The 27426-nt window shown below is 42.1% G+C and overlaps 1 protein-coding gene and 1 long non-coding RNA gene across 2 annotated transcripts in view; one reads left to right on the top strand and one right to left on the bottom strand.

Annotated features, from left to right (window-relative positions):
- The window catches only part of LOC308462797, a 37481-nt gene that overhangs the window by 6081 nt on the left and 3974 nt on the right, over window positions 1-27426 (top strand). The window lies entirely within an intron of this gene.
- On the bottom strand, window positions 1041-27426 carry NEK9 (NIMA related kinase 9). The gene is made up of 22 exons (XM_080977739.1): window positions 26130-27426; window positions 23824-24001; window positions 23088-23143; window positions 20886-20956; window positions 19455-19560; window positions 18657-18788; window positions 17947-18057; window positions 17494-17558; window positions 17144-17194; window positions 15403-15595; window positions 14735-14879; window positions 13940-14140; window positions 13243-13289; window positions 11929-12084; window positions 11453-11561; window positions 10759-10920; window positions 9471-9641; window positions 9229-9291; window positions 7776-7966; window positions 5174-5335; window positions 4207-4419; window positions 1041-3441 (listed from the first exon to the last, which is right to left on the bottom strand). The coding sequence occupies exons 1-22, from the start codon at window positions 26316-26318 to the stop codon at window positions 3319-3321; spliced, it is 2895 nt and encodes a 964-aa protein (XP_080833865.1). The 5' UTR covers window positions 26319-27426; the 3' UTR covers window positions 1041-3318.

Raw genomic sequence — 27426 nt, 5'->3', positions numbered from 1 at the left:
ATGGCTCTACTCTTATTAGGGTCTTACTTCATATGCAATATATATATAGTTTTTGAACATTTAAAAAAATGCATTGAGTCCATATGCAAATCAGTTGTGTATAAAGTTTCTGAATACACTTGAGCCTTGATTTGGCACCAGAGGTCTGAGGAGGCAATTTAAGTAGATTGATTTTTGCTACCATCTGTGAGGTATGCAGTTTTTTGACTGGGAATCCACACCAACATCAGCACCACCTCTGATGTGCAATATTAATAGGGGGACTGTATTGCAGAGCTTCTGTAAGTAACACTCTCTCAGCACAGCCCTTCAAGCTGCTATGTGGGTTTAACAGTGAGGGAGTTCTATGCTGATGGGCTGCTTAATTTTTAATCATTTCTAAATAACAGACCATTGTCCCCAAGAATGACAGTCAGCATATGGGAACACTTCACAGCACTGCAAATTCTAGGAGGGCACATCTCCAGTAACAAATATCTGCTATACCTGCTCTCCTTATTACCTTAAAAAAAAACCAGAGATATGGGTCCTCTCCTTTTCCCAGATACAGTACTCTTGAGAAAACGGGGAATCCTCATCTCTATTAGTTGTTCCAGACTCAAAGAAACATATCCACCTCTCAACAGCAAGTTATTTATCACATTTCTAACCAGTGTGTGCTACCCCTGTCTTCTTAGTGCACTGGTTACTGATGGCAAATAAAGCTGATATTGCTAACGAAATTTACATGACGAAAAATATGAGTGATGATAGCTAATTCTGTAGAGCCAAAGTTGTAGAGATTTTAAGATGTGCCTTGCGGGAGGGGGGCGCCTCAAAAAAACTAGAGGCAAACTCTGTCACTGAAAGCGCAAGACATCCATCCTAACATTTTTGATGACTGCAAGTGTACAACCAAGTAATGGAAAAAAAGAGTTTGTTCCATTTAAGTAAGATAAGAAGTCCAGAGTGGATGCTGAAATCATGGATCTGTACTCGAGCTACAAGTAAGCATACATTATCTCATTTCTATTAGAAAAATTCAGAACACACGAGGCAAATGAGTGTCAACATTTATTTAAACAGAAAACGTCAAACCATTCCACCATTGAACCTTTCAAAAAATAGATAATGACAAACTAGTTTTCAACTAGAGTGTCAGTGCAGGCATGTTTCACATTCCATTATAACAAATTAACAGCAATGCTAGCAAGAGACTGACATCTACAGAGCTAGCACTGCTGAAAGAAATGGGTCTGAAACTGCTCAAAGGCACACCTGGCCCATTTGCCCTCTAGCCTAGGGCAAGATATGTGTTTAAACTGCTTCTTTGGTTGCATAGCAGGGTTGGTGCATATATTATGGTCTGTAACAGGCACAGCTTGAACAGCGTGAATCCTAAGGCACATACATATATTGCTGTGGAGCACAGATCATCCTCATTATAGTATCTAGTACTCCACAAGATCCAAGGGGGAAATTGTCTGTGCATTTCACTTACCAAACGTGTAACACGGAGCAACTCCCATTTGCTCAGCAATTCCTTGCTGGACAATATCCAAGAGTTCATTCTCTCTTAGTTCCTACTTTATAACAGGACAGTCTCTACAGCCACAACAGCATTCTCATATAAAAATAATAAAACTGCTCCAATACTTTTGGAGACAAGATTATCGATCAAATAACACAATAACCTACGGTTCATTTGGTATTTTATATTCAAGCTCTTCTCCTTCCTCCACCAACAGTAAGGAAAGGCATACCAACACTATTCTTGGGGCTGAACAGAAGAAAAAAATGGTATCTAAGTCAGTTCCAAGACAGTATCTGGAGAAGAACCAGGTAATTCCTCAACAATGGAACTATTAGGGTAGGATACTCTAGCACCTGTTTCCAGCCAGAAAATGTTTATCAGTCTGATAATAGTTCTAGAAGAGAAAAGTGCATAAGGGGATATTAGAGACAAGTGAATGGAAGATTGTAAACTCCATCTATGACTAGCAAATAAAAGATAAGGGACACAAAATAGATACAGTAACTGTTCACGAAAGTTAGATTAGGGTATTATTTTCTTAAATAAGGAACAGTGGGAATTCCACTCCAGGGTGGGGAGTATGCAGAAGTGGCTCCCAGGAATCACAATTATGCCAATTACACCATTTAGCGAAAGTATCAATTTCATCTTTAAGGTGAAAAGCAGAAACTCTATCTTCAGAGTTCCCTTATATACAGTTTAGAACTGATTAAACTAGAAAGCTTTGAATTGGTATATGTTAGTCTATTACAAGCCAAGATAGCTCAGTTGGTAGAGCATGAGACTTAATCTCAAGGTTGTGGGTTGGACAAGATGACCCTCATGGTCCCTTCCAACTCTACCAAGTCTATGGTTCTAAGTAATTTATTTGGATAAATTATTAAAGCTGACACTGCTTTCTTCCAGCTTCATCAAGAATTAGACAGGAAATGAAAATACTGATTTGCAGAAGGGGCGCAAAGCCAAGAGGCTTTCAACAACTCACTCCAGTACTCAAACTAAGATGAAAAGAAGAAGCAAATAAGTTGTGTGTCCAATTTCAATTTCACGTAGTCCTTGGCTGGCTTGAAAAATAATTGCTGTGAACTCTAGAACTACAGACTACTTGGATAACTGGAAAATACAGCCATTAAAAAAAAAAAAATTGTATCAGAACCGTACCTAGAAGTGCTAAGAAAAGGGTGACAGAGATCCTCTCCCTAACATCCCTTCAGTTAAAAGTTAAAAACACCTTCTGTACAGATTGGAGGAAATATAACCAGAAATGCATCTGCAGTGAAAGAGATTTTCTCTGTTTCCACCTTCAGAGTAGTATTTTTCCAATGCTTCCCCTCCTACAAAGCTGATGTCCTGCCCTTTGACTTTAGGTTGAAAGCAACTTGGAGCATGACAGTTTGACTGTTATTGTTGGTATTCATTTTTTTTCCTTTTTCAGTCGCCAGAAGATGATGTGTCAAGGCTCAATACTGCCTTTGCAAAGTTGGGGGGGGCGGGATTAAGGACATGCTATTGGAGCCATTCCTGCGGTGTGGCTACCTGACCTCAAGGGCAGACTGAGATAATGTATTTATAGAGAGGGCAGGCTGCTGATGTCTGAACAGACCCTGGCTTGAACTTTGGGCTCTGCCTTTCTCTAAATGTCCTCCTAGGTTCATAGCTTAGGGAGGAGCTTCCCCTCTTGCATACATGGACGCTGTGAAGACCCTGACCTTCTTGTTCACAAAGGACCTGAAGCCAGGAAACCTGCTCTCTTCATTCAAGTTAGTGTGCTGTGAAATTGGATAGATTCCAGTGAACTTAAAAGACTACAGGCTGAAGCGGCATGAGTCAGTTCCCAGGAGACACCAGGAGTCAGAATCCAAGTCACGCTTTGGATCTGCTTCCATCTCTTCCTTGGATGTTTGTGTGGCTTTGGAATGAGCCTCAAGCTGCCCAGACAAACAAACAAAAATTACTCCTGATAGAATAAAGAAACACATTATATATTGCACATGAACTCTGTCACTTGGCTGTTCAGTTAAACCATGTCTGCTGCATTCGGTTATTGCACACATGTACAAAGAATAGAATAGTGAGGTTTAGAGTCGAACAACCATCTGCTCAGACTGCCAAGGAAGTGTTATTAAAAAATCTGCTGCTTCCCAGAGACCTGCTAATCTGGAACATATTTACGGGGGGCAGTCTGCCTCTACTATTAGCTAACAGAGCTCAAGTTACACTCCAGACATGGGATGACCAACTGAAAGGAAAAACAAGTGTGTTTTAATAATCAACTTTTCCCCCATTATCAGCCTCCAGGGGTCTTCAGGCAGGGGAAGAGAAATAAAAGTGGAGTGATGTAAGAGAGACCCCATTTGTTTCTAGGTTAAGCCAACACTAGCATCCCCAAATGCTGCTGGTAAATGTAGAGTCAGGCATCCTCCAGCCTTCCAACAAAACAGTCATCACTATATTACAGTCAACAATTCCTAGTCACAAATCCAACAAACCCAAGGTTGTCTGAAGCTACTAGATTACTGCAGTATAAGCCACACGTTCTGCGTCTCTGTTAGCTTGCATCCAACTTTATCAACTGGCTGCTACAGCCTAACTTCTCTTAATCTAGATCTCAGCACCAATTCCACAGAACTACAGGAACATTAGGAATTACTCCAGCATTTAATATGTCATCCTTCTCACAATGGAAACCTTACCTGCTGTGACCCTTCTGTCCTCCTGGAGAGACTCTGGAGCTGGGCACTGAGACGGTTGGTTTGTTGCTGCAGCATCTGCTGGTCAGCCAAACACTTTGATATTAAGCCATGCAGACGTTCCACTTCAGTCTGCAGCAAACTGCATTTGCATGCAGTTGGTACCCCAAATGTCTTCTGCCCACTACAGGGCTCTGCTGAATCCAAGGGTTGCCGCTGCACAAGAAAGACAGGAGATTCAGGAATAAGCTTGTTTGTATGTACATATACAGGGTGAGTCTTTTAAAAGAGGCCCCGTGGAACATGTGTACTCTGTATCCACGGGCCCTCTTTTAAAGGACTCACCCTGTATATCTATGTACAATGTGGAAAATTTTCAAAGCCTATACTTGCAGCAAGCCATGGGTAGAAGATGAGAGCAAAAGTACTGAGAATTTAATACTAAATAATGAAAGCAGAATTCTTGAATAAGTGATGTACTGAAATATTAGCTCATAGAGAAATCATTGTCAAATCTGTAGCTGCAAATATCATATGCACTCTATTTTGAGACTGGGTAGGTTAGGACTACATCCTTTCCCACAGCTGTACCTGTTTCTTGAGATGTTTTCTTTCTTTAATTCTCCTCCTCAACCATAATCTGATTTCTTGAAATGAAGGGTAAAAAAGTGACTTACCAAAGGTGCTCCTTAGGGCGAGGTAAATTAAATTATGAAGCCCTTAAACAGCATCAGTATCAGATAATTCTCAGCAATCTGTCTCCTTGATAAATCAATTGCTGCTGGGATTAATTTCTCACTGTTATCCACTATTCAGAAATGAAAAGACTACATCCTCTCCTATGTACTATCTCTCTTTCCCATGTAAAGTCTGTATTTATACCAGTCTGAATTATTATCCTTGCATCCTATTTCTACCATCAGCCTCAAACTGTCTTGAAGAGTTCCATATGTTTAGCAATTTACATTACCCAAGATCCTGCTTCAGACTTGTTATCAGCATGTGTGGGTGAAGCCAAGTGCAGCCCCTTAAGCTCATTGTAGGGAAGAGTTTCTTTGTCAGATTCTGAAGAGGCTAGGCTCACAAGAGAGGGGTTTTCAGGCATGGGGATGAACTCTGCATTCTCCAGCTCCTGGTTACACACACACATACAGAGAGAGAGAGAGAGAGAGAGAGAGAGAGAGAGAGAGAGAACAATGTCAGATTTTCTTCACTTTCTTATCTACCTTTGCTGCAATCTGAGGAATATAAAAAAGGAACACAGGTGGCATTCTCTTTCTGTTTAGAAAATAGCCACAGTGTGATTCACACTGCAGTTAATGGCTCTAAGAGTCAAACATGTGGAGGTTTATTAAGATTTACTGATGCACAGTTCACATGTTTCCAAACTTTGTTAAGAGTGTAACAATTTTTTGATTTATATCTTTAGATTTTCTGAATTTATGTATTTTTAATTTTTACAAGGTTTTGTGATTTTATGATGCAATAACAACATCCTTTATTCTTATATTTATCTTTGCTTATAGCTTCTGACAAAGGAGTTTTTTCTCTGGAACACATTGAGCTAAATGAACATCTTATTCCAGTAAACACTGGAGCCTGTCTCCTTTCTGTTCTACTTGTCTTCGTGCTATTCCCCCAAAATATAGAATGTCATTGAATGTAACAGAGAGAAATTATGTGTTCTTGCAATATGTATCCTTCTGTTCTTAGTGACAGACTGAATTCAATAGAAGTGGCAGAACTGATGAGCTGTACCTGCCTATTTGAGGCAGAATCTTGATAGTTTGGGTTTCTGCCCCAATAATATTTTCTTTGGGATGATTCAGTGGATAAGCTTTGTTCAGTGTCAGGATGCAAATGACTGCCAGATTTCATAATGTTTGTTTCATTGGCACTTACAATAGACTGCTGTCCAACAATGGCAAACCATGCTCTGATATGTGTGGATTTATCTGTGAAAGAAAGACTTTGGTATTGCAGCAATGATGGGCTGATATTAAATTTTAGGCTCTGCCAGTTTTACTTGCATTTTACTTACTTATCCTGCTGATCAATTTTACAAGGGAGGTCAACAAAATGTATTCTACACATTATGAACTAATCTGTGCAGTCCTACAAAACTATTTTCTTGTTTCTATGTCGCTTTTTAGGGTTTTGGTACTTATCTATAAACTAAGGAAAATTATCTGAAATGGTTATGTTTTTAACTGCTTCAGAACCTTTTTTAGCATTATAGTCGTACCTCTGAAGTCAAACAGAATCCATTTTGGAAGTCCGTTCGACTTCCAATACGTTCGGGAACCAAGGCGTGGCTTTCAATTGGCTGCAGGAACGGCGGACGTTCAGGTTCCAAGGAACCCGGAACAATTGGTTTACGGTGTTTGGGAGCCAAAACGTTCATCTTGCAAGGTGTTCAACTTCCGAGGCACGACTATACAGTGGTACCTCTACTTACAAATGTGACCCGTTTCAGGGTGCCTTTCACACCCCGAAAAGTCAGTGAGTAGAGTGCCGCTACTGCACATGCGCAAAGAGCAATAGAGCGCTTCTGTGCATGCGCAAAGCATGAAGGTCGCTTCTGCGCATGCGTGCACGGCGAACCCCGAAGTAAACACTTCCAGGTTTGCTGCGTTCGTAACCTGAAAAGCCGCAATGTGAAGCAAACATAACATGAGGTATAAAAGAACAGGCACTGGATAAAAAGAGATCTCATTGATACAAAAGGCTAGATGGGATATATTGTAGCTTTAACTTGCTTCAGCTCAGTTATTTTTACTAGAAGCTAATCAGAATGGGAAAAAGGAATTTTATATCAACTTTCAACATCAGCTTTCAGGGCATTTACAAACAAAATGATAAAAAAGCACATCATGAAAAGGAAAATATAAACAAAATGCCAAAGACAGTTTAAAATGGTTTCTACTTTAATCTTAATCTCTCAAGCTTTGAATCTGGATTTCTGAGCCCATTTCTTGTTTATTTGTTTTAATTAGAAGTATTTATTCACTGCTAAATCACAAAACACTCCAAGTGGTATACATCGTAAAATTATGGGTTTGGAATTCAAAACCGATCATCCTTCTAATCAAGGTTTCTCTTCCTTCTTCTGAAGTGAGTCTGTTACCTGAAAAGCCCCACCTACAAAGCTATTCAAACTACGCCCTTAGAAGTGATTCCGGAACAGAGGCAAAATTTACCATGGTTTTTTTATGATCTGCCAAGAAAAGAACATTCGGAATAACTTTCTGACAGTAAGAGCTATTTGAAAAAGGAGCAGACGACTTCAGAAAGTGGGAGACTCTCCTTCACTGGAGATTTTAAAACAGAGGTTGGATGGGCACCTATCAGGGATTCTTTAGTTGCGATTCCTACACTGCAGGGGCATGAACTAGATTATCCTTAGGGTCCCTTCCAACTCTACAATTCTATGATTCTAAAGTTCTATGATTCCAAAATTCAACTAAACTTCAAGGAGAAACCTCTCACCCAAAAATTCTCCACCTTTATTGGAAAAATGCTATTCAGTTTTCCTGTACCCACTTTGCTTTAGGTGAGATAGAAATTGTTACCTTGCGTAACCAGCTAGGGCAGGAGCTACTGGCAGAACTGCTGTCTGCAACTGCTTCTGTTGCACTAATCCGATCCCCCATCCCATGGTCTGCTTCCATGGTTCCTCGGAAACCTCTGCTGGGGTCAGGGGTCTCAGAGTCCCGCTCACTTTCCTCCTCTTCTCCTCCTTCAGCTGTAGAGCTTTGAGCCACTAGCAGAAATGGGTAGAGTATTAAAATCCTTAAATATTTCCCTTGTTCGCTCAGGAGCATCTTCAGCCTTGGGAATGCAGGTCTTGTCAGACCTCAGAATGGTGATGCAAAAAGAAGATAATCCAACAGTAAACAACATATGAGACTCAGGTACATCAGCTCACATAGGATCCTGGGCATATTCAGAACATACACACATATACCCCAAAAGGTTTGGAATTATTTTTTACTAGACACACAATTTTGGGCAATTGTAATAAATTATACTAATATCCATACACTGGTTGTGGGGGGCATGGAGGGGAAAAGAAACTAATTCACTGGGGACCTACAGTAGCTTACGCTGAGCCAAAAGTTACCACTTTCTGGAAATGCAGACCCCTTAGATTTTTGTGATAGATAAACCTACTATATATTCTCAGACATTTGTCTACAAACTATTATTATTTCAAACGTACAGTGGTACCTTTGGATGCGAACGGGATCCATTCCGGAGCCCTCTTCGCATCCTGAATAGAATGTAAGATGCGACTGCGCATGTTGTGTTTTGCCGCTTTTGTGAATGCGCGTGACGTCATTTTGAGTGTCTGTGCAAGCAGTGAAACCTGGAAGTAACACACTGTGTTACTTCCGGGTCGCCGCGGAGCATAACTTGAAAATGCTCAATCTGAAGCTCATTTAACCCGAGGTATGACTGTAATAGGAAGAGACTTATTTTATTACCCCTGCCCCTCTTCCCCAACTTTAACTTTCACCATCTTTTTCTTTTCTGGCAATACCACTTATCCATCTTCTTAGACTAGTTCTCCATCTACTGATTCAACCAGGTGGGCTGAACCAGGTTAGTCAAGGAAAAGAACCTTTGTGCTCTCCGATGTATGAAATGGGGGGAAAGAATAAGCTACAAAAATAGAATAATCTACCAGAGGAGTTTTAAAAAAGAAATGAATGGGCTAGATCAAGATGAGGTTTTCAGATAGGAATGAAGGTACACTGAGTCAGCCCATTTGGTCCATCAAGCAGCAGGCAAGATGGCCTGAGAGCCACGTGCAGCCATTGAGGCCTCTTTGGTGGCTCTTGGCAACATCACACCCACACCCCTCCCAGCCCTCATGCTGCCTTCCCAAAGCCGGGTAAGCAAGGCACTGGGCTTGGGGAAAGAGGTAAGAGGGCCTAGAGTCCTCCCACCTCCCACCTCCTTCCTAAAGCCGAGTTGGTGTTTTCCCAGCTTTGGCCTATTATTAAAAGCCTGATTACTTACCAGTCCCAATTGAGAGGCCACTGCTACTGGAGCGGAGGATGGTTTTAGAATTTATAACTTTTTCTGGAGAGAAAGTAGGAAAATTTTCTCAGATGAAGATTCCAAAAACATGCTGATCTATTTCCTTAGAAAGGTTATCGCCTACTCTTCCAGTGAACTTGTTACATTTTACATTTCCCTTATGATTAGAGAAGACAAGTATTCCTGAGTAGGCTCCTGTTTCCCAACTTTTTAATACTCACCAACAATTATGATGGTGTGCCAGCCGCGGCAAGATAAATCTGGGACGTAATGCAGGGAACCAAAAATGGGCCGGGGCCATGATGTACAAATATCAGAACTATGAGCCCTTTCTGTTGGTGTCATTGCTAAACGGCCATTTCCACCATTACCCCAGGCAAAGATATGGTTATCTGGGGAAGAGAAAAGTGTTATTAGTCTCAAGTCAAACACTCCAAACTGCCTTTCAAGGATTCCTATACAGCTGCATTTCATTCCACTCAAATGGCTCACCTTTAGTTGAAATTTTAATAATGCAGTCTAGAAGAACACTATAAGACAGCGGTTGAGAACCTATTTTCCGCGAGGGGCCAGACTGGCACTTGCCCAGTATTCTGGGAGCGTCATTCCAATGGTGGGTGGGTGGAAGAACTCCTCAGAAAAGACAAATGCATGTACCTCTAATCCCCCATTGAAACACATACACCAGACACCTCTCAACTTGTACATGTACATACATGCAGTAATATACTCATACATGCACTCTCACACCAGGTACGCATGCATGCACATACACTCAGCATTTCTAACTATCTCCACTCCAGTTCTTGGAAGGGGTAGGGGTGGCTGGAAAGATCCCTCTGCCTTAATTTAACAGAAGATCAGGGATTTTATCACCCTTTATTAGTGCTAAGCACCACAGCACTAAGGTTGGAGATAGGCTCTCTACTTGTTCTTTAGAGAAAGAGCAGACAGATGGTTTATCTCCAATCTTGGATATATGTTGTTTTGCACAAAGATATGAGGGTAAAGATCAGGCAGAGCTATTTCTTAACAGTAAAAGACAGAAGGCAGCATTTCTACCCTCACCCCAGCATTACAGTGGCAGAAAAGGGAAAGTCTGCCTTTTATTGTCAATGAGTAGCCAGAGGGCTTATCTCCAATCTTAGTGCTGTAGTGCTTAGAATGAAGATTAGATATCCCCTTTACTGCCTCACACCTGACATCACAGGTCATCGGATGTTTGACAGGTGCGTGTGGCTTGCACAAAACAGCTTGGCAAACCAAAGGGAGAGGTCTGGCAGGCCTACTTAGGCCAGAGGTTCCCAACCACCAGCATATGACACTCCTGCAGGAACATTATGTTTTGTGTTGCTTTACTACCATTATTGCTAGACAGCAAAGTTCCTCTCCTCTAATGCAAATCAGTCGGGATGTTATTCTCCTCCAGTATTGCAGGTAGCCACCCTTGGCCCTCTGCAGATGCTGCTTACAAAAAATCATGGCCAACTCACCAGCACCAACACTCACCATCAGTAGCAGCTATAGTGAACTCATCGCCACAGGAAACCCTGATGACCTGCTTCCCCCCAAGAGGTCCTCCTAGCAGATTAATACCCAGACGTTTCTTATAGTCTCCAACACCCAGCTGCCCACACTTGTTGGAGCCAAAGGTAAGCAAACGACCCCGTTCTGAAAGAAAGGAAGAACAAGGCTCATTGCGGATACCACATCAGTGGCTAAGCTCTACTGGAGAACCAGACAGGCTTCCTCTTTATCTGATAGTTGGGTTTGCTACATCACCGGTAATTCTCAGGTTTCAGATTTTTTTTACTAATGTGGAACAAAGAAACTAATTTCAAAATCAGCATCGGTCCTGTTCAATAAACCTCAAATAGTTTTGTGGGGATGCAATGACATAGTTTGTAGAGCTTAAATTTTGAAACAGCAGATTTAAAATACAGTGCTAAATGCAAGGGTGCACTAATTTTAACAAGTCTGTACTTTATTAATTTACAATGTTTTCCAGTCGCAAACGGATCTATGTTCGCAAGGGATGTGATGAACAGATTCTGATGTTGAAACATACTTTAATTCCACTCTTCAACACTCAATCCATTACCCTGGTCGTTTGTTTGGGCCATTAAGCACCCCCCCACCCCAAGTATTTTACAGATTTTATTTTGTAAGAATGAAATACAATTACAATGGGATTAGATCTCACCATCTATGGCAGCTGTGTGTGTCTTTCCTGGGGCAATGGTGCGAACTTTGTAGAAGGAGAGTTTCTTGGCCAAAGTGAAGCAGGTGGTGTATGGAATTTCTTGGTAAGCCTAAGGGAAGAGAGCAAACAGTCCAACAAATCTATCCATGTGGTGCTTCACTAAGCCATAGTATCATACAGGTCCCTCCAAAGCAAACAATTTTTGCCTAGATCAAATTCTATTTTCTTGTACAGACTGCTCAAATACACCCAACCTGTAGCTGAATGTACCACACAAAACTGAAAGCAGCCTACTGCCAAGCATGGTATATCACATTAGTTTTTCTTTTCCTTCTATGGCTCCAACCTAGTACTCAATAAATATGTTATGTTTAATTTATTAATGATTATTGAAAATAAATTCATTTTTATTAATAGATACACGTTTGCTACTTCCAGAACTTTATTTCCCACGCAATTTGAAAATTACTACTCACATCGTGATTAATGATCCCTGAAGTGCATTGGTTCAGGCCCAGTTTGTTGAACTCATTCAGACCGCAAGCCAAAACTTTGCCTGCCTGTGTGAGTAGGAAGGTTCCATCACTGCCACACTGGACTGAAACAATATTGGAAGTCTTCTGAATTTCTACCTATAGAGGAGAAACATGATACATCCTTGCAACAGAATACTGCAGAGTCAACAAGTAAGAGAAATTTTAGTTCAGTAGCAGAGTAGATGCTTTGTATGAACAAAGTCCCAATGCAATCCTTAGAACCTCCACTTTTAAAAAAGGATGAAGTAGCAGGTGACATGAAAGACCTCTGCTTAAAACCTTGGAGACCTGCTGATAGCAAGAGTAAATAATTCTGGGCAAATTGGACAAATATTCCGACCTGGTTTGATAAGGCTCCTATTTTCCTAAGTGAAGACCAAATATAATAATATCTAGACTAGGTAGAAAGGAGATCCAGCACCGAGGGCCTTCTGGTGGTTCCCTTGCTGCAAGAAGTGAAGCAACAGGGAACCAGGCAGGGTGCCTCCTCAGTAGCGGTGCCAGAGTTAGAAACTGAGATATGAAAGCTAGGAGCTAAATGGAACCATAAACCTACACAACAGCAGAATGTCTAGGTGCTTTTATAACAAGAATACAAAGATGTAAATGAATGAACTGAAACTAAAATATTATGCTCATTTTTCACATGGTCTAGTCCAGGGGTTGGCAAGGTTTACCTCGCCTGGGCCGGTTCACTCCCGCAGAGATCGCTCCGTGGGCCGGATTGCGTCTGTGCAGATGCAGTTTCTGGTGTCTGCGCATGTGTAGAAACGATTTCTGGCACCGCAGAAGTGAGTCCCTGCTCTGCGTTGCACCGGTTTAGCGCAGCGCGCGGGGACTCACCGAGTGGGCAGCTCATGGGCCGTTAAAAAACCCCCCATGGGCCACTTGTAGCCTGTGGGCCACAGGTTGCTGACCCCTGGTCTAGCCTTCCCCTGCCCACCTCCCTAATTTTCTTAAGAGGGTCTCTTCTACAGTCTTCAGAGAGTAGCTGGAAGTGGGGAGGCAGAAAAGGTCCTCCTTTTCTTCCACTCTGCTGTTTTAGTCTGAAATCTTAGGCGCAATAAGAAGCGATCTTTGAATTACTTTCTTCCACCAGCTTATCCCTATTGATTATTGAACTGTACCAAATTCGTGATCTTGAAATTGTTATAACTTTAGAAAACTGTCTTAAGAGAGGACATACCCCACAACAGAGCCACAGTGGACCTGTGTGAAGCCCATAAAGTATGGCAAAAGTCTAGTCAGTTTTACCTTCTGTGGGAGGCAGTGATCCTCTTCTGAATCCAAACCTAAGCGACCTGCATTTGAGAAGAGACAATAATGAGAAATTTCCTAGTGCTGAAGGCAGTGCCATAGCTATGGGGGGGGGGATTGGGGTTTTTGCCCCGAGTGAAGCATCTAGAGGGGCGCCATTGAGGCTCCAAACCTGTGTGTTTGTACACAAATGCGTGGGGTTGTGTGTGCGCGCGCGCGCCAATCTGGGTCTTTGACCTGGGTGAAGCAAAGCCTAGTTTCGCCCCTGGCTGAAGGACACTATTACAGATAATGACTTTCAGATTTAAAGCAGACTGTCCAGTCTGAGGAAACAGGGCTGCCTCATTTCTCATGTTCACAGATCCAACATCATAGATATGACCATCCATCTTTCCAGAATTAAGGATCCCAATTTAATCTGATGTCTTTCATAACAGTAAAAGTTGGATCTGTCACCGGTCAGTTACCAAAACAGTGCCTCTCAATTGCCTGTGATTATACTGTAGTTACATTTTTATTTCACACAAAAAATGATACCATTTGATTTTAAGAAAACATCTAAGTGGTTCACAACCATATACAATGAAACTTGAGAAGGAGCATGCATGTTTTTCCTTCGAATGACTCTTATTGTGTGCATTTTGCCTCAGTCTCTACTGCCAGTATTAGAGACTGCAGACAGAAAGCCACATACCATATTCGCCACAGCCCCATGTGTAGACCTCTCGGTTTCGGGTCAGCACAGCCACATGGTTATCGCCACAAGAAACCTGCTCCACCGGGTTGCTGAGGAACACGGTCAGCTGCCTGGGCTCCAAAACCTCAGAACCAAATGCCTTGGAAACACCTATACAGCCATAGTAGTCTGAGCCAAAGGCAAAGGCTTGACCCTCATCTACATGAAAGGAAGGGACAAATGAGTAAGATAGAGATTCTGACTCCTTCAAACACAGGGAAACCAGACTACCATGTTATCTAATTATCTAGATCAAGTTGGGTCAATTACATGCTTGGACTAATGTGCCCTGCCCTGCGTCCACTAAATGATAGGGTGCCCCATATCTACACCGTGTATGCATATCACAGAGGTTACCATGCAGAATCTTTTTTGACTGTAAAACATGTTTTCTTCCTCATCTTTTTGTGTTTTATTGTATTGGTTTTATGCTGTATATAGATGTTGGTGATATATAAATGTTTAAAGCAACATGAAATAAATATTGATCTTGGGAAGCTGCACTAATTCCAGTGCAGCAGTACAGCAATTCCCTGTATATACCTATGCCATAATATTTCATGCTCTCTTGCTGCAAAGGTCATTTTCTTTTTCAGCCAATACATATGTTATTTGTTTATTTATGTTTTACATTTATGCATCACCCTTCATCCAGGGACCACAGGGTGGTTTACAATGTATATAACAAAAACAAGTTAGCATTTGAGTTCTTCCACACCATTTATCTGCTGGTACATTTTACCTGTCTCTTACCTGTAATGCAGACAGTAAAGTCATCTCCACAAGACACTTGGCGAATGGCTTTGCCCTGCAGTTTTTCCACATGCTTAGGCTGCCGATAGGAGGCTTTGTCTCCATGTCCCAGTTGGCCATGCAATTTGGTGCCCCCTTGCATGTTCTGTAATATGCAGAAGCATGGTAAAGGATGGTAAAGGATGCATCCTGGGAACTCCAAGGAGCATTATTAGCAGGTCTGATGCGAAGGAACCAAGTAACAAACTATATATACTTCAACTGGGATCCTGAGAGACCCATGTACACCTTCATGCACACACCGGGGAGAGTGCCCTATTTTTCTTTCAGCAACAGCCTCTCACATGTTATAGGATGTTGCTGCACTTGTCTGAACCTTTGGGGCGTTTTCCTGGAGGTGAAATAACTGCTGCCATATATAGAAAGCAAAACAAACAAACAAACAAAAACCCTGTGCATGTTTTAGACCTTGAACTTAAGCAGCATAAACTCTTGAATGGGGAGTAACACCTCTTACAACTTTTTGCAACTTATTAACTAGGAATATCCAACTGTACTGACAATCAGTAGTGATGTGACACCTTAAATATGACTCATGCAAGATCCATTCTGCACTGCCTTCACACATTATCCAAGTTTCCAAAGTACTTTTCATACACTTCACTTACCACCCAAGTATAGAGCTCCTTTTCTACTGTAACCACTGCAAAATGGGTGTTTCCTGCACAGACCTGTCGTGCACTGCAGCCACTTTTAATGGCATCCAGCTTCTGAGGGGATGACTTCCCACCCCCCCAGACATATACTTCACTCGTGCGTGATGTCACCACAGCAATAGGAGCCTCGTTCATGGTGCTTGTTCTGTAAAACATGAGGTCAATAGGGGAGTTATGAAGAGTCATCACTGTTTAGCATGAGTAGCTTTAGAAGCCCTGAAATAGAAGACAAGCCGGAAGAAAATTAAATTCCCAGGTTCCAGGCAGAAACATTTTATATAAGCCTTAGTGGTACTCGTGTTGTTCAGAAGCCACATAAACAGCATTAGGAATTTAAAGGTAGGGAACCTAGGGATAGATAAACAAAGGTTGAAGAAGATTACTCCAATCTGCATACAAAAAAAGATCAGAATCCAATTTGATGACTCAAGCAAGGCTTTTGAATTTCCAGAAACAGTAGCATGAGCGAAGCTTCACAGTTAAAAATTGAAAAAAATATGCAAACACTTCAGCAACTTTGTTTAGAACATCAACATTTTGTTACACGCAAATTTACAGCATTCCATGAAGGATAATCTTCCACAGCAAGTGGCTTTTATCTTAAGGAGAGAAAAACGTAGTACAGTGGTGCCCCGCAAGACGAATGCCTCGCAAGACGGAAAACCCGCTAGACGAAAGGGTTTTCCGTTTTGGAGGTGCTTCGCAAAACGAATTTCCTATGTGCTTGCTTCGCAAGACGAAAATGTCTTGCGAGTTCCTGCAGGGTTTTTTTCCTCCCCCCCCCCTTTTTCCCAAGCCGCTAAACCGCTTATCAGCTGATGGCTAAGCCGCTTATCAGCTGATCTTTAAGCCGCTTAACAGCTGATGCTAAGCCACTTATCAACTGATCTTTAAGCCGCTTAACAGCTGATGGCTAAGCCGCTTATCAGCTGATCTTTAAGCCGCTTAACAGCTGATGCTAAGCCGCTTATCAGCGGATCTTTAAGCCGCTTAACAGCTGATGCTAAGCCGCTTATCAGCTGATCGTTAAGCCGCTTATCAGCTGATCTTTAAGCCGGCTAAGCCGCTAATACTGTAGCGCTAAGCTGCTAAACCTCTAATGGGCTTGCTTCGCAAGACGAAAAAACCCGCAAGACGAAGAGACTCGCGGAACGGATTCTTTTCGTCTTGCGAGGCACCACTGTAGTATCAGCAATGAAGTATTTTTAAGTGCAGTTTGGTGTCAAGTCAATAGGTGGCATACAACTAAACAGTTCTGCTAGCTGCGCACAAAGACTTTTAGCTGCACAATGGAATTTCCCCACCTTCTCCTTGTGCATCCCCTGAACAGATTTAAGTGTCACAACAGGAAGAGTTGTGGGCAGGTAAGTTCCACTGCACAGCTAACTCCTTGCATTAGCAGAACTGCTTAGTTGGATGCTGTCCAATTCAAATCTGTAGAGAAGAATGGGCACAGTTTACAAGAGTGGAAGCTGCCTTCTTCCCTTTTGGAACTCAAGGCAGTGTACACATTGTACCCAGGTAGTCTCCCATCTAGGTGCAGACCAGACTCAGACCCGCTTAGCTTCAGCAAGGTGGTAGCCTCATGCATTACCTAAAAGATAACATTGAAAGTGTGAAGCAATCAAGTAAGGATGAGTACGTCTAGGGACCTATTTCCTTTAATTCCGCTGTACAACATACACTCCATTACCTTGGTCGTTTGTTTGGGCCATTAAGCAGCACAACTTTCTCTTCCATCTCCCTGCCATGAAAAAAAAAAGCAATAAGAATAGCAACCATCTGTTATTACAGCACTTCTGACAGGGGATTCCAACAGGCTTAACAGACACTAAATGCCATGCAGAAGAATCCTACCTAATCCTACTAGATGGCCCTCAGGGTCCCTTCCAATGCTATGATTCTAAGATGTGCCTCATCAGTCAATGGCCAAAGTGAATGAATGTGGGAAGCATTGACATGACTAGTAGGCTGTACAAGATTCTGTAGCTCTCTCCCAAACAACATGGCCTGTTCATGTCCAAGGAATGTACAACTCTTTACCTCCTGTGCTTGCTGATAAGGGGACTCTCAAGCAGCTCATCAGCAGTCGGCCTCTTCTCAGGATCCTGAAAGAGGTGAGTGACAGGTCACTCCCTAAGGAAAGGGATCATTTTTCAACAATTAAGTCTCAGGGCAGATTAACTAACCACATTCTTATGGTCTTTACCCATTTCCCCAATACACAGAGAATCAAAGGAATATTAAAGTTAGCAGAAAGTGTCAAGTTAAAGGCCACTGTAGATTCTTCACTTCAAATACAAAGGTATTTTTACAGTTTCTAAGCTGCTGCAGATCTTGGGCAGCCAAGAACACACATTCTGCAGAGCCCATACACAAGGATGCCCAGAAACTTACATATCCAGTCTTGTAATTAATACAAGGCATTTACCCCACTTTCCTCTGAAGTTGTGTCACTGAGGCAGCAAAGTTGAAAGAAAACTGTATCTCACCAACCTGATCAAGGCAGGAGTGGACCATGTGGATTAGGTCCAGAGAATAAACACTGGAATCTACCTCCATTGCTCGGTTCCCTTGCACAATCTTCACACAGAGGTTCAAGGGATTCTAGAAAGGAAATAGTGTGATTATTCAAGTGCATCTGGAGAACCTGTTTAAGAAGATGTCCCGTGGATCTGCATTATATTCTCTCTCTCTCTGTTTCAGATGTTACGTACTATTGGAACATAGTTCAGTGGCAGAACATTTGCTTTTCATGCAAAAAGTTCTAGATTCAATTCGAGTATTTCCAGGTAAGGCTGGAAGAGACTCCTACCTGAAACCCTAGACAACCACTTTCAGGCAGTGTAGAAAATACCAAACTACATATAGCAACTGTATGATTCAGTAGAAGACAGCTTCCTATACACTTTCTAGATAGACTCAGAACATCAGCAAGGGACAATTTACTGGGTGATATCCAAGTAAGTCATATTCAGAACCACTTATATCAATGGACTTGTTATTTGGGTCCATCAATTTCAGTGGGTCTAATTCAAGCATGATAATCATCCCTGAACAGGAGATACCCAACTGACCTACAGCTCTCACTGTAACACATTCTTCACAACTGGGGGCTCCCTCTTGCGCTCTCAAGCACACACAGAACATTAAAAATGACTAAAGGAAATTATGTAGCGTTAGGGACCAGTCAAAGTGTGACTTACTGTTGCATCAAAAGTTCTTTTCAGTGTGAGGAGCTCAAAGGCAACACAACCAACTGCCCAGATATCAGATTTGAAGTTGTATTTTACTCCCTGGCAGAGCTCTGGAGACATGTAGTACGGGGTTCCTACCAACTACACAACAGAGCAAAAATGTTAGAGATAGTCTGCCCAACTCCTTGATACCAGTGGATCAGACACAGTTCATTGTTTTCCCTGCAAGTGCTAATTTCTAGTCATTTTATATAAGAACACCCATCTCCCAAACATGCTTATATTGTGTTTCAGCATGCAAAGTAAAAACTTAACTACTGGATTATAAGACATCTTCTATTCTCTTTCTGGGCTGGCCCAAGACTGTTTTGTCACTAAAGGCAGAACAGAAAATGCCACTCCAACCCTCCCACTGCCTCTGCTGCACACCTACCGCCTGCATGCCCACGCCACCTGCTTCTGGGTGACAAACAGGTGCAGCAGCAACAGCAAGACTGCATGGCTGTGGGCATGCAGAGGAGAAAGAGGCAGTAGTGGTAACTTACAAGAATGCTCCACGGAGGCTGGATCTGCTGCCCTTCCCAACTGAAGGGTTGCAAATCTGAATGAATACATATTTGCTAATGGCAGGTTACAAAGTAACAGGATATATTTTATTTCTAACAAGACAATTCAGAAGTGGAGTAGGAAAAGAAGCAAACAGCATTAAGTGGCATCAAAGGACCCCAAGCTCCTGATTTGCTCACAAAATCCCAGACAGGTACAAATAAATTAGTCTATCAAAACATGAAAGTTTCAGACACTCACTGTTTCAGCCATCGAATATTCAGAGTTCAGCTTTTTCGCCAAACCATAGTCACCCAGTTTTATAAGATTTGCTTTAGTGAGGAAGATATTCAGTGTCTTTATATCTCTAGAAAAAGAAGCATTACACTGTAAAGTGATGTAGTTCTTCCAGTCACCAGGTATGGGACTCAGTTTGCTGCTATTCCTCCTCTATTAATGTTACTGTGAAAGGATTTAACTCATTCCTCTCCACACCTGATGTCACAGATTTTCGTAGCCCTACAACAACTGGTGGTACCAAGGTTGAGGAAGACTGCACTAGGGTATTAAGTTATCTGTAATATAGAAAATCCAATTTCTGTGCTAAGAAGAGTGAAGCAAATCAGATTGCTTCCCTTTACTCTACTTTTAGGATGGTATCCAATGCACTTGTTTCATTAGCACAAGGATTTCCATTTGCGTAACAGAACTCCCTGCCCCACACATGCACCCAGTGCCCTCCCCAATCTGATCCAGTGGGTTGGAGGAACCCACAGATTTAGGGAGCATGTGGGAGGCTCACATGGACAGCTGGGGAAGTTTCACTGATAGAACAAGCATATTTAATACCGCCCACAATTTGTTATGATAAATATTTATTCCCTGTCATCATATCAAATGCCCTAAGCAGTTAACAACAATAAAAGTACCAATTACAATAAAATACCAAGTAAAATAAAATGCTGTTAGTAAAATATTTAAAAATAATAACAGACAATTTAAAAAGGAACCACTGTATATCTTTTTATATGCGACGGCGGCAGCAAGAGTTTTGATCGCAGCAAAATGGAAGAGTAATGAAATCCCCTCTATACAAGATTGGATCCAAAAGCTGACAGAATATGCCAAATTAGATGGTTTATCAGAAAAACTAAAGAATAAATCAAAACAGGAATTTGTTTCTAAATGGGAGGTTTTCAAAGAATATCTGAAAAATAAATATAGTAGTTTAAATTCTGTTGCAGCATTCGAGGAACTTCAGTAATAGTTGCTAGGTAGATAGAAGAAATTAGATTTATTGAGAATAAGTTTAATTATGAAAAAAAAGTGTATTGGCAATAAGTAATATGAATTTGAAATATGGAATAGACGGGAAGTTGGGTCTTTAGTGTTAAGACCAATAGATGTTTTATTGTTTGCCAAGAAAATTATGTGTCTATGGTTATTTTTGTAATTTGTGTGTAATTTGGTATTTGTGGTTTTTTGTGTGTGTGTTTTTCTTGTTGTATAAATAAATATTTTTAAAAATAAATAAATAAATAAAAAGGAACCACTGTAGATGCTCAAAAAATGCAGCAACGGAAAAACTAACTAAAATGGTATTTGCAGCAGCAGGCTATCAATACTCTCAAGCATGTTTTATCTTCAGGCATTAGGCCACAAGTTAGCCCAAGCTTCATTAATCACACCTACCTGTGAAGGATTCCTTCCCTATGGATGCAGCTCACTGCTGATGCAATCTGAAATAGGTACCACACTACCATCTGCAAAGAAAGAGAGTTCACACGGGAAACACTTCAGGAAGTTTATTTTAGAAAAATAATTTTATTATTCCAATATGAACAACTCAGTGTTGAGATATTTTTCAAGGTGTAATCTTTCCAGGATAACGTAGTCTCCATGGTGTAAGATGACAAGTGCTTGTCTCTTCACGATATAGTTTATGCCAGCAAATGAAAATGTTTAATTGTAAAGGCTATTGCCAGAATCTGTCAGTTACAAACACTTGTTATATGCCTTTGAGTTTAGTTTTAGCTTTTTAAATTGCTTTAATATGATGGTTTTTAGAATGCTTTAAATAATTTTGAGCACTAATTCTAGATGCACTTACTAGCCCAACTGAACACTTACTACTGGGACTTACTACTGAATAAACATGCAAAGTATTGCACTGTCAACTGCTGTAAAGATGACTAACAAATTTATAAATAAAAAAAATAAAAAATCAGTAATTGCATGTATTATTCTACTTACCAAATTTAACAATTAGATTAAAGATATTGAAGAATGTAAATACCTTTGTTCCTTTTAAAAAATATAGAATGGAAGAGCAAGTTTGGAATTCTAAGCATACTGGCAGGAATAACCAGTTTCTACATTAGAGTTGCTATCCTACGATTTGCTGTGTAATTGTAGTCATGCAGATTCTTAAATCTCTTAATAATAAGCCAAGGGCAACCTACAGAAAACTAGTAATAATAGCTAACTAGTAATAATAGCTAACCACAGTTATATCTAAGGCTGCAATCCTATACAGTGGTACCTCTGGATGCGAACGGGATCTATTCCGGAGCCCCGTTCGCATCCTGAGTAGAACGCAACACGCGACTGCGCGTCTGCGCATGCGAGGATCGCGTTTCACTGCTTCCGCGCATGCACGTGATGTCATTTTGAGAGACTGCGCTTGCGCGAGCAGCGAAACCCAGAAGTAACGCGGAGTGTAACCTGAAAACGCTCAACCTGAAGCATATTTAACCCGAGGTATGACTGTATATACTTACCTGGCAGTAAGTGCCACCGAACACAGTAGGTTTTAATGCTGAGTAAACATGCACAGGGATTGCTCCGCATGAGAATCCTACAGATAGACACTTACTGCACTACTTACAAGCCATCTTTAGAAATATGGGCTGAACATCAGGCCAAAATCAAAAACTAAAAAGAGATAAAGACTGTGAAATCACAGAACTAATTGCCATGGCATGGCAACCCCTCTGCCTCCTCCCATGTGCACTTTCCCATTCCACAAGGTCCTTAAGCACAACCCTGTTCTTCATGCCCTCATTTACTAAGACGAGTACCATTAGAGAAAGGAGTAAAATCTTTACAAAGGTTGTGTTTACACCCTGGAGCTCCCTTCCCAAGTAAGGCTTGCTCCCTAACTGTACTCTTGTCATACAGTGAAGAACAGTTCTGCTACTAAAGAACTTTTTTCACTGCATTTCTGCTGCTCACTTTTCTATGCTATTTTTAATTGTTCTCAAAATTACACTAACTGTTTAAGTCTTTTTTAAAAATAAAATAGTTAATTAATCTTTTTATTTATTTACAAATAAAATGTAACGTTCTACAAGATTATCTGTAAATTAATGAACAATCCCAGAAGAATACCATTCCATGGGGACAGGGAACAAAAGACCTGGACACCACTGAAACCCAAATACAGTGGTACCTCGGGATACATACGCTTCAGGTTACATACGCTTCAAGTTACAGACTCCGCTAGCCCAGAATAATACCTCGGGTTAAGAACTTTGCTTCAGGATGAGAACAGAAATCGTGCTCCGGCGGTGCGGCAGCAGCAGGAGGCCCCATTAGCTAAAGTGGTGCTTCAGGTTAAGAACAGTTTCAGGTTAAGTACGGACCTCCAGAACAAATTAACTACTTAACCCGAGGTACCACTGTAACATCTTTATTCTTGCTACGTGATCAACAACGAAGGATCAAAGTGTTCTGTTCAAGACTAGAACACCAAGAAAAGGCTAATTGTTTCCTGGCACAAGTGATGCAATTTGCTAATACTATAGCAATAAGCATGAAATAAACACTGGGAAAATGCAGCACATCAAACAGTACTAAACTCTGTTCTGTTACTTCTCAGTTTGTTCAAGTTACCTCTTCCTCAAACAACTTGTCTTTCTGCCGCAGGATCTTATCATAGAGATTTCCCCCTGCAATTAAAAGAGAGAAATGCTTTACCTATCGATTGTAAATGTTCTATTAGCATTTACCAGAAATCCTCCAGGAATTTGCCATTTCCCCAAACTTTTTCATTATTATGATTATCACCTGCTCTTTACCCTAAGCATCCCAAGGCAGGTTACAACAATCCAAAATGCAGCTTAAAAGTATTTAAGAACTTATAATTAAAAAATACAATCACAATCTTTTCTTTTTTTTAAGGGTGGGTTCTGAAAATGCACATCTCAGGTGTCAAAGGCCAAGGCAAAGAATTGTGTATTTCTTATTTGCTGAAAGCTGTATAATGAAGTTGCTAGATGCACCTCTGTGGAGAGGGAGTTCCATAACTTAGGGGCTGCCACAAAGAATGCCCTCTTCCAGGCTTCCCCTGCAAGATTCTGCAGATTTGTATCTGATTTACTGAGCATTTAGTGCCTCATCTTTCCTTTAGCTATTTCTGCTTCCGAAGTTTCTTCTTCCCACAAATACATTTTAGAATATGTATCTGCGAAACGTAAGTGGCAGTTCTCCAAGATGACTCTGGTTTGTGTTAGAACTGTCACTAAAGCCTGCCATCTATAAACAAGACAAAGTGATTCTGCATTTCATCTTCCCTCACAGAACCTAAGATGGAAGAGATGTCTGCTGTTTACAAGACAAGAGTTCTCACCATTACAGTATTCCAGTTCAATCAGAAGTGTAGTGTTATCCATGAAGTGATTGTAATAGGCAATGATGTTGTCATGTTGCAAAAGTGCAAGGATAACAATCTCATTCAAAGCATCACGGCGTTCTTTTTCTGACAGTCTTGTAAGATCCACTTCCTTCCACACTACAAGTGAGTCATCCTGGAATACAAAAAATCTAGTTAGCTAAATGCACGTTTAATTTCTTACAATGTATCAATCTTTTTTGCATTCACTTTCAGATTTAGTCTGAAAAATTCTCTATGGGCATTTCCTTATTTCTGATGCCAAAAATCGCTATCTACAACTAACGCTTTCTTCCTTTTGAATAATAATCAAATAGCATAAACTTTTCTGAAGAAAGGTTATTGTTATTTTATACACAACTCCACACAAACACTGTCTAAATTTGCTAACAAGAATTGATTAGCTCATAGGACTTGTCAGATATTCCAGCAACAACATTATATTAAAAATGATATAAAAACTTGGGAGTAATTAGTATTATATCCTTGAAGCAGATTCCTGATCATTCTATGGTTTTATCTAGCCAGTCTATTAACTCCCTGAAGCTATAGCAGAATCTGTGATCAGGGGCCTTCAGGTTCTCTGTAATGCCATATTAAAAATATATCACTGACTGAACTGTGCCATCAAGTTTCCTTTTCCGCACAGGAAATGCTGGTGAACTGCCCTGAGATCTTTGAAGGGCGGTATATAAATTAAGTCAATCAATAAAGAAATAATAACCTACCACTGTTAATGATGCAAAACAATTAATAAAATGGAAATGTATTAAGGGAAGAGTTTGGCTGATATTCTGGAAAGTGACAGAAGTGGGCATTTCTACCTCAACCTCCAAAAACCACAACTACACATCTTTGGGTCCTTTAAATTAACTGGGCCCTGTTAGCCTTTTTGCTGAGGAAGCCAATGATAGATGTACCCTTTCACAATCTATATAGCACTGACTAGGGTTGCCATATTTTGAAGAGCAAAAAAGAGGATGCTATGATGACTATTCAAAGCAAATAAATGCATTTTGTCTCAAATCTCACCCCTGAAAAAGAGGACATGTCCTGGAAAAAGAGAACACATGGCAACTCTACCACTTACTCACCCGCTCTGCAAAGGTTAGTGTCCATATGGGTGCGACACTTATAATCTTGTGTAAGACACTTTCCTGAAAAGTTGTGCTTGTTTTTTCTGTCTATGACTATCCTTTGTTATCAGCCTCTGTGCACTGTAAATGATATGCCTGACATATCCTTGCAGAAATATGATGCAGCTCTACAGCTGCCTTCTCCCTCTTCCATCCTGTCATTCTTTTTATTCCTGTACAGGAAGCTGTTTGAGAGGAAATATCACCACTACATCCTTGTGCCACATTTCATTTTCAGCTACCCAAATTCCATCAGCTTCCAAATGCCAAATTAGAACTGGGAATTAACAACTGGTATCAATGGAAGCATCTCTCCCATGCCAAACAACAGCTTCAATTTTAGTTGAGATCATGGGCCAGGAGAAAAAGTGTTTACCCCTTTCCTTATGAATATCCAGATTAACCAGATAACATTTTCAGTTAAAGAATCAATCACACAACTCCAATGAGGCATTTAGCAACAAGTGTCCTTTAGCCCTAATTGCACCCAGTTCAAATTAACGCAACAGAAGCTCCTGGGTTTTGCATAAACACCCTCCTGATTTTATCAACCCTTATCAGAGAGGCATGTGTCTTCTGAGGGGCTCCCTTCTACTTCACACTTTCCAGAATCAAGAACTGCTTTGTCATTTACCCTCCTGTGATAGCTCAGTTGGTACAGCATGAGATTCTTTATCTCAGTATTGTGGGTTCAAGCCCCACCTTAGGGAAAAGAGTCCCTGCATCGAAGGGGTTGGACTAGATGACCCCCCATGATCCCTTCCAACTTCGTGATTTCCGAAGTGTTAACTTGTGTCTTCCTTTGCGAACAACCCCCCTGAAGAACTGTTCACACTTCAGCCGAAGTATTCGCGAGGACGCTACTTGGATGCATGGCCAAAGTTTGCTTGCTTGCTTTCCTGGCTGGGTCTCTGGCGTCTTTGAACATCTGCAGGATATGTCACTGACAAGGGAGGGAGGGAACCCCGAGGGGGTGGCTATCTAAGGAGCATTTCGTGTCTAATAATGCTGCCATCTTTCGCGGGGTTAGAGCTGGGGTTCAAACAACGGGGGAGGAGGGGAGCCTCTTCAGCCAACGCGCCCGGAGATGGGAGGAGGGAAAGAATGGCGGGGCGGGCGCAGATTTACCTCGGTCCGGCGGTACAAGGTGGCCTCTCCGAAGGCGCCCCGGCCCAGGACGCGGATGGGGGCATAATGCAGCTCCTCTTGCTCGCCGCCTAGGACAGGGCCAGGCCGGGGGCCGCTCCTGCCGGAAGACTCGTTGTCGAAGTCGGAGTTGATGGAGTCGCAGTGCCTCTCGTACTCGCCCAGAGACATGGCTGCTGCTGCCTGCCTGCCCTGGGGCTGAGGAAAGGGGCGCCGAGGCTTCCCTGCCGCAGGGCTCGAGCGCCAGCCGCGGCCCCGCTGCTGCGAGGGAGACGGTGGGCAGCAGCAGCAGCAGCAGCTTCCTGCTGTGGCCTCAGACGCTGCCGCGGATTCCACGGGGCTCCGGCAGTGCGCACGCGCGCCCCTCTCGCGGCCTCAGAACCAGGCGAGCAGCAGGGTCGCGTCCCCCCCTCGGGCTGCCCCTTGCCTTCCTTCACCGGCTTCCCGGAGGCCCCGCGGGCCCCCTACGCTCCATGTTGGCGGCTTCTCCCGACCCGGAACCACTTCAGCCCAGGCGCGGCCTCGCGGCAGGGAGGTTCGCGACAAGCCGTTGGCGAACCAGGCGCGAGGCCGAGGGGAGAGCCACGCGGGGAGCTGGCGGGAGCAGCGCCTCAGAGGCGGCGTCTGTGCTGGGGGGTTGTCGTGTGCGCGCCTCGCTTGCATTTCAGAAGACACCGTCCGCGTCCCTGGGAGGCAGCTCGCTATTGTCCCTGCTCTAAATAAAATGATGGGGCGGCTGTTGCTTCGCGGGGATTTGAGCCGGATCCTCCCATGCCGCTTAGGGCTGTCCCCCTTTTGCAACAAGCGATAGCCTCTTTCCCCGTCGAGGTGCTTGCTTGCTTCCCGGGCCAAGGGAAAGCGCGGCCACCGACTGCCCTCCGGCGTTTTAAGCCGGTTTTTGTTTGTTTGTGTTTGCTAGCGTCGCTTCACCTAGTTTTGGCATTTCCCGTGACTAGAAATAAAAAGGACATTTGGCCAGTGACTTCGTTCGAAAGATTCCCGGTGTGAAGTAAACCCATTTACTACAAAAGGGTGAACAGCACGAATCATCCACAATAAGCTTCGTGCTTATTGTTTCCACAGCTGTTGGTAGAGTATGTTCCACGAGTTTTTAGCCCTGAAGATGCTTCCGGACTCTCTGCATATTAGGACAATTGCTCACGTAGGTTTTTAGTAGTCTGCATGCACACTTCAAATATACACACAAAAAGCCCACAAAAACACAGTATCTCTGTGGAACCCTCCCTTCAGATGTCAAGGAGAAAAATAACTACGGTAC

The sequence above is a fragment of the Podarcis pityusensis genome (assembly GCF_964106645.2).
Source record: "Podarcis pityusensis genome assembly, chromosome: 1".
In the NCBI taxonomy this organism is placed as follows: Eukaryota; Metazoa; Chordata; class Lepidosauria; order Squamata; family Lacertidae; genus Podarcis; species Podarcis pityusensis.
The sequence above is the reverse complement of the archived record's forward strand: the minus strand, read 5'-3'. Positions and strand labels throughout refer to the sequence as shown.